Source organism: Mobula birostris, chromosome 16 (assembly GCF_030028105.1).
Source record: "Mobula birostris isolate sMobBir1 chromosome 16, sMobBir1.hap1, whole genome shotgun sequence".
Classification (NCBI taxonomy): domain Eukaryota; kingdom Metazoa; phylum Chordata; class Chondrichthyes; order Myliobatiformes; family Myliobatidae; genus Mobula; species Mobula birostris.
In genome coordinates this window covers 47,557,510-47,569,681 of record NC_092385.1, presented here as the reverse complement: position 1 = coordinate 47,569,681, position 12,172 = coordinate 47,557,510, and the positions used below count along the sequence as shown (strand labels likewise).

Below are 12,172 nucleotides of genomic sequence, written 5' to 3'. Positions count from 1 at the left end.
AAGTATATTTTCGTCTGTTGATTTTGAAGCTTGGAATTTATGCACTGTGTTCTCCTCTCTGGCAGCTTGCTGCTTTGATGAAAAGATTCATTCAGAACATACAAAGGACAATGGAACAGGCAGAACTTACCAGCAGTGAGAGATGTTACAATTTCTTCTGTAATGTTCACTACAATTAGATCCTGAGAAAGCAAGACATGCAGTTAGAATAAGGCTTCGAACACATCCATTGATTTACATTTTACATTCATACCCCTGCAAGTATTTTGTACCTCATGCAACATATGTAAATGATGAAGTATTTTCTCATATTTCCTTCTAACATAAAGGGTGGTAAGACTCTTGGCAGTGTGGAGGATCAGAGGGATCTTGGGGTCCAAGTCCAAAGGATGCACAAAACTGCTGCGCAGGTTGACTCTGTGGTTAAGAAGGCATACAGTGCATTGGCCTTCATCAATCGCGGGATTGAGTTTAGGAGCGGAAAGGTAATGTTGCAGCTATATAGGATACTGGTCAGACCCTACTTGGAGGACTGTGCTCAGTTCTGGTCGCCTCACCACAGGAAGGATGTGGAAACTATAGAAAGGGAGCAGAGGAAATTTACAAGTATGTTGCCTGGATTGGGGAGCATGCCTCATGAGAATAGGTTGAGTGAACTCAGTCTTTTCTCCTTGAAGAGACGGAGGATGAGAGGTGACCTGATGGAGGTGTATAAGATGATGAGAGGCATTGATCATGTGGATAGGCAGAGGCTTTTTCCTCGGGTTGAAATGGCTAACACAAGAGGGCACAGTTTTAAGGCACTTGGAAGTAGGTACAGGAGATGTCAGGGGTAAGTTTTTTTTATGCAGAGTGGTGAGTGCGTGGAATGGACCGCTGGTGACGGTAGTGGAGGTAGATATAATAGGGTCTTGTAAGAGACTCCTGGATAGGTACATGGAGCTTAGAAAAATAGAGAGGGCTATGGGTAACCCTGGTAATTTCTAAGGTAAGGACATGTTCGGCACAGCTTTGTGGGCCAAAGGGCCTGTATTGTTCTGTAGGTTTTCTATGTTTCTGTAAGGCCCATAAAGCCTATACCACAAAGGTCTCAAACTGAAATATTGACTGCTTATTGCCCTCCATAGGTGCTATCTGACTTGCTGAGTTCCTCAAGCATTTTGTATGTGTGTGTTGCCGGCAATAGCAATCCCATTAATCCCATTGCCCCACTTATTTCTCTTCAACCTAATCTCCAGAACATGCCAATCAATTCCAGCCTAATCCTCCTGCATTACCTACACAAGCAGTAATTTACAATTAGCCTAAGGCAAACACATCTTTGGACATGGGAGGTAACTGAAGCATCTGGGGACACCAATGTGGCTACAGGGAGGACATCTAAACTGCACAAATGTGGTCAGGATCAAACCTGAACTGCTGAGACTGTGACACAGCCATTATCTGTTGCACTACCATGCTTCCTTTTCCATATTAGCATTTAGAAATGTAGAATTAGCAGCAGTATATAGATTAGCAAGGGTTTTTCTCCCCCAAAAATTCACTCCATATTCCTATTCAAAAGACTTAAATTGCTCAAAATTGCTTTGTGAGAGAGAACAGGATCAGACTGAGGATGCTATTCCTGAAAGGACAGCTCACACTTCCTTGCATTCTGGGTTCAGATATATAAAGGATGGCTATTTGTATATCAGATTGTTATTTGCAGAAACAGAATAGTTATTGTCTTCCCACTAAATGTGAAATCATTCGAGCTTATAGAATGATTGTATGATCCAGCCTATAACTGACATCTTCTGAGAATAACTTGTATGTGATTTCAAATCTAAAGTAAAATAGGATCTGAGAATAAGACAGTCTTATTTCTGGGGTGGGGGGGGGGGGGAACGGTAGCATAGTGGTTAACACAATGCTTTACATACAACCCAGGTTCAATTCCCACCATTGCTGGTAAGACCCCTTTTCATTGACTACAGCTCTGCCTTTAATACCATCATTCCAAATAAACTGATTCCTAAGCTCCGGAACCTGGGCCTTAGCACTCAGATCTGCAGCTGGATCTTCAACTTCCTCACAGACAGGACCCAGGCTGTAAAAATAGGGGACAAGCTCTCCTCTGCAATCACTCTGAGCACCGGTGCCCCAGAAGGCTGTGTACCCAGCCCCCCGCTGTACTCACTGTACACCCATTATTGTGTAGCCAAGTTTTCATCAAACTCAATATCTAAGTTTGCTGATGACACAACAATTGTAGGCCATATCTCGGGTAATGATGAGTTTGAGTACAGAGAGGAAATTAAGAACCTGCTGGCATGGTGAGAAGACAATAACCCATCCCTCAACGTCAGCAAGACGAAGGAATTGGTTGTTGACTTCAGAAGGAGTAGCGGACTGCATGACCCAACTTACATCGGTGGTGCGCAAGTGGAACAGGTCAAAAGCTTTAAGTTCCTCAGGGTCAATATCACAAGTGACCAGACTTGGTCCAACCAAGCAGAGTTCACTGCCAAGAAGGCCCACCAGTGCCTTTACTTCCTGAGAAAACTAAAGAAATTTGGCCTGTCCCCAAAAACCTTCACTAATTTTTATAGATGCACTGTAGAAAGCATTCTTCTAGGGTGCATCACAACCTGGTATGGAAGTTGTCCTGTCCAAGACCAGAAGAAGCTGCAGAAGATCGTGAACACGGCGCAGCACATCACACAAACCAATCTTCCGTCCTTAGACTCATTTTACACTGCACGCTGTCGGAGCAGTGCTGCCAGGATAATCAAGGACACAACCCGCCCAGCCAACACATTTTTTGTCCCTCTTCCCTCCGGAAGGAGGCTCGGGAGCTTGAAGACTCGTACGGCCAGATTTGGGAACAGCTTCTTTCCAACTGAGATAAGACTGCTGTACGGATCCTGACCAGGACCTGGGCCGTACATTCCAAATATCCGGATCTGCCTCTCAGTTTTTTTGCACTACCTTACTTTCTATTTTTCTATTTTCTACTTATGAATTATAATTTAAAAATTTAATATTTACTAATTTTTACTATTTTTAATATTTAATATTTGTAATCCAGGGAGCGGAAAGCGCAGGATCAAATATCGCTGTGATGATTGTACGTTCTAGTATCAATTGTTTGACGACAATAAAGTACAAAGTGTTCTCCTCGCGACTGTGTGGGTTTCTTCTGGGTGATTTGGTTTTCTCCCAAAAACCTTCCGGTTGGTAGGCTAATTGGTCACTGTAAATTGTCCCATGATTAGGCTATGATGAAATCGGGATTGCTGGGCAGTGTGGCTCAAAGGGCCTGAAGGGCCTATTCCATTCTGTATATCAATAAATAAAAATAAATAAATAGAATTCACACCCTGAAACTGTATTATTGCCTTTTATTATGCTGCTTTTAATAAATATTTTATTATAGAGTGCTTTTTAGAAGAGGAAATAATAAATAAAAACTCAATCTCCACATTGAGTGGTTAAATACATTGCACTTCATATTCATCTGACCAGCTGATTTTCATGTTAAAAATTTTAGCTTGTAGTCGCGCTGATACGCAACAAGTGAAAGCAACACACTGAGTCGAGCAAGGTCTGGTTGAACTGTTCACTGTTTCAATCCACGCGCGTTTAAGTTCCCGCTCCCAGCGTCCCCGGCTCTTTGCAGGGCAGAGGTCACGTCGGCTTCCGGGCCAAGGTCTGCCCTGCACTCAGACCCTCTCGGTTGCTGCTGGCTGTAGACTCACCAGCGACTGCTGGAGCCGGATCGCTTGCCATGTCGGCGAGCCACCACATGACCCCCTCCCCCACCCCAGAACCGGCACTATGAGGTGCAGAGTCCACAGCCTGCACACTGTCAGTTCTTTGAGGTGGCCGGCCTCGACGTCATGAGGGTGGCACCACAACCGGGCGTTCAAGGTCCAGATGCGCCGGTTTGAGACGGTCAATGGTAAAAGTCTCTTCACGACCGCCGATGTCGAGAACACAGTTCATCCCATTATGGCGCGCCACCGTGTAGGGTTCTTTGTATGGTCACTGCAGGGGTGGTCTGTGAACGCCTCGGCGAGCAAAAACATACTTGCTCTGTTGTAGGTCCTTGGGCACGAAAGAGGGTGTTGTTCCATGGTGGGACATCGGGACTGGGGCAAGTGTTCCAAGCCACTCCTGGAGTTTAGTTAGGACCACCGTAGGTGTGTCCTCCTGGCCACGGGGTGCTGGCACAAACTCACCGGGAACTGTGAGCGGGGCGCTGTAAACCAGTTCGGCCGATGACGCGGCCAGGTCCTCCTTGGGTGCCGTGCGGATACCAAGCAGCTCCCAGGGGAGTTCGTCCACCCAGTCTGGCCCTCGGAAGCGTGTCATCAGGGCTGACTTCAAGTGCCTATGGAAACGTTCCATCAGGCCGTTAGACTGCGGGTGGTAAGCAGTCATTCGGTGGAGCTGGGTTCCGAGCAGTTGTGCCAGCGCAGACCACAGAGCTGATGTAAACTGCACACCCTGTCTGAAGTGATGTGGGCTGGGAGTCCGAACCGTGCCACCCAGATGGTAATCAGGGCTCTGGCGCATGTCTCCGTGGCCGTGTCAGCGAGTGGGACAGCTTCCGGCCACCTCGTGAACCTGTCCACCATGGTTAACAGGTATCTCGCTCCTCTCGAAACCGGCAGTGGGCCGACGATATCCACGTGGATATGTTCGAACCTCCTATGTATCGGCTGGAAGGGTTGCAGTGGGGCCCTCACGTGCCTCTGGATTTTGGATGTTTGACAGTGCATGCATGTCCTGGCCCAGTACCCGACCTGCTTGCTTAGGCCATGCCACACAAACCTGTCTGCGATCAGCCAGATGGTTGCTCGGATGGAAGGGTGGGCTAAACTGTGCAAGGTGTCGAAAACACGGCGCCTCCAAGCAGTCAGGACAATGGGCCGAGGTTGCCCGATGGACACATCACAAAGGAGCTTCTTACATTCGGGCCTAATGCGTATGTCTTAGAGGCGGAGTCCTGAGACTGCGGTTCGGTATGCCAGCATCTCGCTGTCCAGTCGTGGCGCCTCAGCTAACACCGCATAATCCACCCCCAGAGACAGAGAGTGCACTGATTGGATGGAGGTGCGTGACAGTGCATCGGTTACCATGTTATTCTTCCTGGAGATGTGCTTGATCATGGTGGTAAACTCCGAGATGTACGACAGGTGGCGTTGCTGGCGGCCGACCACGGGTCTGACATTTTGGCAAACGCGAAAGTGAGGGGCTTGTGGTCTGTGAAGACCGTGAACTCTCTCCCCTCCAGGAAGTACCTGAAGTGCTGGATGGCAAGGTACAGGGCCAGCAGCTCCCCCTGTTGAAAGCACTGTACTTAAAGTTCAGGAGTCATAGGTGCCGGCTGAGAAAAGCGAGCGGCTTCCACTGACCTTCGATGAGCTGCTTGAGCATGCCGCCAACTGCCACGTCGGAGGCATCCACAGTGAGGGCAGTGAGGACATCGACCCGGGGGTGGACCAGGAGCGTGGCGTTTGCTAGTATGTTCTTGGCTTGTTCAAAAGCCGCTGTCGCTTCCTCTGTTTAGGTGACCTCTTTGACCTTGTCGGATATCAAGCCAAAAAGGGGCCGCATGATCTGGGCTGCTGAGGGCAGGAAACGGTGATAAAAGTTAACCATCCCAACAAATTCCTGCAGGCCTTTAACAGTGCTGGGTCTGGTGAATTGGCGGATGGCTTCGACTTTTGCTGGCAGGGGCACAGCTCCATGGCGGTCGATCTGGTGTCCCAAGAAGTCGATGGCGGGTAGGCCGAACTAGCACTTGGTGGGGTTGATAGCCAGGCCGTAGTCACTTAGGCGGCGGCAGAGCAGGCGTAAATGTGCTAGATGTTCCTGGCGGGAGCAGCTGGCGATAAGTATGTCATCCAGATAGATGAACGGAAAGTCCAGATCTCACCCTACTGCGTCCATCAGGTGCTAGAATGTCTGCGCCGCGTTTTTGAGCCCGAACAGCATCCTGAGGAACTCAAACAAGCCAAAGGGGGTAATGAGGGCCGTCTTGGGTACATCGTCTGGGTGGACTGGGATGTGATGATACCCTCGGACCAGGTCAATCTTTGAAAAGATGCGCACCCCGTGCAGATTGGCCATAAAGTCCTGGATGTGTGGTACCGGATAGCGATTGGACATGGTGGTGTTATTCAGCCTCCTATAGTCGCCGCACAGTCTCCACCATCCCGCAGACTTCGGCACCATGTGGAGTGGGGAGGCCCACGGGCTGTCGGAACGCCGCACAATCCCCATCTCCTCCATCTTCTAGAATTCCTCCTTCTCGAGGCGGAGCTTGTTGGGCGGTAGCCTGCGGGCCCGGGCATGAAGGGGAGGTCCCTGTGTGGGAATGTGGTGCATCACGCCATGCTTGGGGTTTGTTGAGGAAAACTGCAGCGTGATGATAGATGGGAACTCTGATAACACTCTGGCGAACTCGTTGTCGGAATGAGTGACGGAGTCCAGGTGCGGGGCCGGTAACCTGGCCTCACCAAGGGAGAAAGTCTGGAACGTCTTCGCATCGACCAATCATCATCCCTTCAAATCCACAAGCAGGCAGTGCGCGTTGAGGAAGTCTGCACCCAGCAATGGCTGTGACACTGCGGCCAGCGTAAATGTCCATGTAACGCGGCTGGAACTGAACTGCAAGGGGATGTTTCTTGTGCCATAGGTGCAGGTGGTGCTGCTGTTGGCTGCCGTAAGTTCTGGTCCTGTTCTTCTAGTTCGGGTATCGTGGCTCGAGGGGGGTAGGACACATTTCCGCCCCCGTGTCCACCAGGAATCTACGCCCGGAGTGCTTGTCCCCAAAGTAGAGGAGGCTATCATGGTGACCAGCCGCTGTGGCCATCAGCGACGGCTGGTCCTGGCGTTTCCCTGGAACGAGCATGGCGGTCGGCAGCGGCGGGCTGCGGAACCCCACCTTAGATGATAAGAACACCAAGACTCAGAAGTGGTGCAGTCCCTTGGTGTGGGTGTTACGTGCTTCGCTGCTGGGGTGTGGGAGGGCTGGACTTTCGGCCGTGCCGCAGCACTAATTCCAATGGTGGTTCCGCTGGTTTGTTTAGCGCGCCAAAGCACATCCACGTAGGCAGCCACCCTGCGCGGGTCTCTGAGGTCTTCATCTGTTAGCAGGAGGCGGATGTCTTCTGACATTTGCTCCAAGATCTGTTCAAAAAGCAGGCAAGACTTATGGCCATCTGCCAGTGCTAGCATGTCGCTCATCAGGGCTGATGGTGCGCGGTTGCCCAGGCCGTCCATATGCAGTAACCGTATGGCCTGTTCGCGGCAGGAGAGGCCAAACGTGTGGATTAACAGGGCCTTGAGTGCCTCCTACCTGTCTCTTGCCGGGGGCTGATGCAGAAAGTCGATAACGCGGCCTGTTGTCTCCTGGTTGAGGGCGCCCACCACGTAATAATACCTGGTGGCGTCTGAGACAATTTGCCTGAACTGGAACTGGGCCTCTGTTTGCTTGAACCAGACCAGGGGTTGAGTGGTCCAGAAGGTTGGCAGTTTAAGGGAAACTGCATTCTGCAGAGCCGAGTTGTTCATGCTGAGTCCAAATGCTGTTGGACTGTCGGGGTCACAAATATAGTCACGTTGATATGCAACGAGTGAAAGCAACACACTGAGTCGAGCAGGGTCTGGTTGAACTGTATACTGTTTCAATCCGCGCGCGCTTAAGTGCCCGCTCCCAGCCTCCCCCGCTCTTTGCCGGGTGGAAGTGACATCGGCTTCCGGGCCGAGGTCTGCCCCGTACTCAGAGCCCTCTCGGTTGCCGCTGACTGCAGACTCGCCCGCGACTGCTGGAGCCGATTCACTAGCCACAAGCTAATTAATTCAATGTGCCCACAATACTGCACAACTATTGCATTTACCTTAGCTGAATATTTCACTATTCTCTTCTGCAGATGCTAATCTTTGCAGAGATACATCTTCAGGAAGATGTACCTGAAGCTTTCTATTCTGCTGATACTAAGTAGGTCCTTTCTCTGGTAGGTTATTTTAGGAACTCCTAGATCTACATTCAATGTAATTCTGCTCCCTGTTCAAGTCCATGTCCATATACTGATTGTACTTTTACCTTCCTGCTTCTCTGCGGTGTATCAATGAGGACCCGTTGGCTATCAGCTGCCCAACATTTTCGTGCCAGTGATGAAGAGTAAATGCCAGTAAATCCATCTGAAATACATCATTGGCCATCATGAGATAACACACACAAAAAGGCTTCTCATGCTCTGATTAATGTTCAACCATTCCCAGTGTTCAGCGAACAAACATTTTGTTTGCACAGCAGATATATTGATTGGCTTTCTATGATTTGGTTTAGAACATGCAATGCTATTTGCAGTATGCAAAATATATTTTCTCTGAGGGTGACTTTCTTTTTCACATGGAGGGGGAAGGGGGAAAGGGGGAGGGGGTAATGGGGGGTAGGGAGGGAGGGAGGAGGGGGATGGGGGGGAAGAGAGGAAAAAGAGAAAGAACGCCATGAGTTAACATCAAAGTGACACTTGGGCATGCTCTTTTGACTAATCATACAACAGCAACTGCATGACTTCTGACAACTTTCTTAGAATATTCTAAGGAATGGGATGTGGACAAACACTGCAATAACCTGCTGTTTAAGAAGATGAAAAAAATGTGTCCTTCAAAGCCTTTATGGGAAGGATGTATTAATTGCATCCTCCATTTTTTTCTATCATATTTAGTTATGTAGAAATGCAAGACAAAAAGGGGAACCATTTAAAATGTAATAAAGTCTAATTTATTTATTAAATTTTCACTTTTTTTTCCTATTTGACTATTTAACCATATAATTCAATTCAGACTGATTCTGATGTTCCCTTTCTTTAATATCATCAGCTTTCCTGCCTTCTCCTATTATGTATCCCCACCTGCCTTCAAAGTTCAAAATTATTATTTTTCCACTTTCACCATCTCTCAAAATGAAGGCTAACCGTACCTGGTTATGTTTTTTCTAATTAGTGAAACCATGTTATCAAAATTCAAATAAACGTGACTTAACAAGGGTTGCAAGGAATAAATAGACAGTAGAAAATCGCTCGTAAAGAAAAAACTTTGGCTCTAACCCAAATCAGTTTAGATACTTGTTGCAGTCAAAGACAAGTTCTTAAAGTTATATCTATTTAAACTTAGTTACTTCAGAAAATAATTTGTTGAAATACAATATAGAAATATTTGTTAAATGCAGCATGCCATTCTTGGATCATTGGCTGGTAAAGCTGTCCACCTTTGCTGTTTTCCTTCTGTCAATTCACGGTTTATAGTAAGTTAATCTATAAAGATCGATTGTGACAACTGAATGACAACGTGCTTCTCATTCTATCATGCAGCCAGTAAAGTGATGGAAGGTAAAATGTGCAGAATGAATATGTGGCATAATACTTAGTCAATAAATAACTGTCACTGTCATTTGTTAAGATTATCAATGTTATTCTGTTGAACCCAGCATTGGGAAAGGAAACAAATATGCCATGCTTTCTGTTGCTATTGTTCAGCATGCTCAACTGGTATGTGTTATTAAGATCACAAAACAGACTGTTGATAATCACTTCCCAGACCCAAATGTGCCAGTTAGTATGTGGAACAAAGATTTGTTGTATCCCAGCAAAAGACACAAGTTTCAGGCAAGAAGAAAAATTGCTTTATTTAGCAAAACAATCAATCACCAACCTATTGTTGGATAATCCACAATCTTTACCACAGTTGATGTCACTTTTCTATCCAAGTTATACTGAAAGAAAATATAAGATCCGTTATGGTAAATAGAAGAAGCTACCACTAATCACAGTCGACTTACTCTAAAACCCCTCTTCACTCAGGGCTACAAGAACATCACTTGGCTGGTTGTACTAAAGTCTGTTAGTTCAGGAAGTCACCTCTAACTTCCAAAGGAGAAAGTAAATCAGTTAGAAAAGCTTATAAAGCTTTTATGAGTGTGTTCAGGATCTTCTCTACTGAAAAAAACGAACTCCCTCAGAACAGGCTGTGTGCTTCGCCCCCTGTTCTACTCACTTTATGCCTCTGACCGTGAGGCTAAGCACAACTCCAATGTCATATTTAAGTTTGATGACGCCACAGTCATTGGCTAAATCAAAGATGGTGATGAATCAGCATACAAGAGGAAGATTAAAAATCTGGATAAGTGGTGCCACAACAACAACCTCTCACTGAGTGTCAGCAAGACCAAGGAAATGAATATTGACTTCAAGAGGAGGAAACCAGAGGTCCGTGAAATAGTCCTTATCGGCGGATCAGGAGTGGAGAGGGTCAGCAACTTTAAATTCCTCAGTGTTATCATTTCAGAGGATCTGTCCTGGGTAAAGCACATAAGTGCCATTACTAAGAAAGCACAGCAGCACCTCTACTTTCTTAGAAGTTTGCAAAGATTCAGCATGTCATCTGATACTTTGACAAACTTCTATATATGTGAGGTGGAGAGTATATTGACAGGTCGTATAATAGCCTGGAATGGAAACACCAATGCTCTTATATGGAAAAGCCCACAAACTGTAGTGGGCATGGCCTAGTCCATCACAGGTAAAGCCCTCCCCACCATTGATCACATCAGCAAGCTGCGTTGCCGCAGGAAAGCAATATCCATCATCAAGGACAACCCAACATAAAGGCTATGCTCTCTTCTCATTGCTGCCATCAGGAAGGTGGTACAGGAGCTTCAGGGCCCACACTACCAGATTCAGGAAGAGTTATTATTATCCCTCAGTAATCAGGCTCTTGAATCAGAAGGGATAACAGCACTCAAGTTCACTTGTCCCCATCACTGAACTGGACTCACTTTCAAGGACTCTTCATCTCATTTTCTCGATATTTATTGCATATGTATTTCTTATTTCTTTTTCTTTATTATTATTATTTCTTGTTTTTTCTCTTTCTTTTTGTATTTACATAGTTTGCTTTATTTTGGAAGTTGGTTGTTGTCTGTGCTGTTGGGTATGGTCTTTCATTGATCATATTGTGTTTCTCTTGCATTTACAGTGAATGCCTGCAAGAAAGAGAATCTCACGGTTGTATATGGTGACATATACTGTATGTACTTTGATAATAAACTTACTTTGAACTTTGAAATCCAGATCATGTTCAATCTCAAAGATAAATGTGACAATTGGGACTCATACCAAGCAAAAATGACTCAGAGTAGTAAATGTACTTAAAATTGCACAAAGATGAATTTTTCAGCTCGTCATAAATTGGTTCTCAAACTACGTACCTGCAAAGCACCAGGGAGTTGGTCAGCAAATCTGAAGTTTGCTGGATCCAATGTAGAGACCTTCCCATTAAATTCAATTGGATGCAATGGGGGAACGGCAGGGAGAGAGGAAACCTTGCAAGCATGTGGTCAACAGTTACCATGGTACTTCTTTGCACTTCTTCTTGGTCAAGCCTCTCAAATATTTTTTACTTGAATCAAGAATTAATTTTATTTCTTTCAATGAAAGGTCTGGAACATTCTTGTACCTTGCAGACTACATATCTTAAGATGTATTATTTAAAAAAATTATCATTATCACAAAGCCAATGTGAAAGGAAAATAGTAAGGCACTGGAAGCATTGAATATTTTAACGATGATGGCTGAATTGATCTGTAAAAAAATGCACGGTTGCTGAAAATATGTAGTATGCCATGTTTGCAAAGTCCCACTACTTGAAGCAGTAATGCTAAATGTTCACTTTGTAACTGACATTTGAAAAACATACCTAAAACCTTTCCTCATTCGCAACTTCCATTCACAAAGTTCTAAGAGGAAATTAAATAGATTGGGGAAATTACTAACCAAGGACAGGCTGTAGCACTGATGATGAGTCTTAACGTTGCCACCTTCCAGATAAATAAGATGGTGCTGGTCAGGACTAAGGCGTGGAGAATGTACAGAATTTATTCCAGAAGAAATCTGCACTGTGAAATGTTACAGAATATCAATTTCACAATACTTTAGTAAACAAAATGAGAACACAGTATCAAAAAGAACGTATTTGTCAGGAATAAATGTCTTTAGATAATTGTGGAGGTGCAAGGTCACTTTACACAAGGAAGTGCAAAGAATGTTCCAACATATGAGTAAAATCAGAATAACCCATTCCTGGGAGTGAACTTCATGGAAATTTACACATATCT

At 45.9% G+C, this 12,172-nt stretch overlaps 1 protein-coding gene across 4 annotated transcripts in view; it reads right to left on the bottom strand.

Moving 5' to 3' along the window:
- LOC140211123 (acylamino-acid-releasing enzyme-like) overlaps positions 1-12,172 on the bottom strand; it is an 83,690-nt gene that overhangs the window by 36,377 nt on the left and 35,141 nt on the right. For 3 of the 4 annotated variants that reach the window (XM_072280616.1, XM_072280617.1, XM_072280619.1), the window contains 4 exons: positions 11,832-11,953; positions 9,712-9,772; positions 8,099-8,196; positions 131-182 (listed from right to left, as the gene is read on the bottom strand). In XM_072280616.1, coding sequence (XP_072136717.1) covers positions 131-182; positions 8,099-8,196; positions 9,712-9,772; positions 11,832-11,953 — 333 coding nt within the window. The remainder of the gene's footprint in view (positions 1-130; positions 183-8,098; positions 8,197-9,711; positions 9,773-11,831; positions 11,954-12,172) is intronic. The other variant, XM_072280618.1, reaches the window with a different exon arrangement.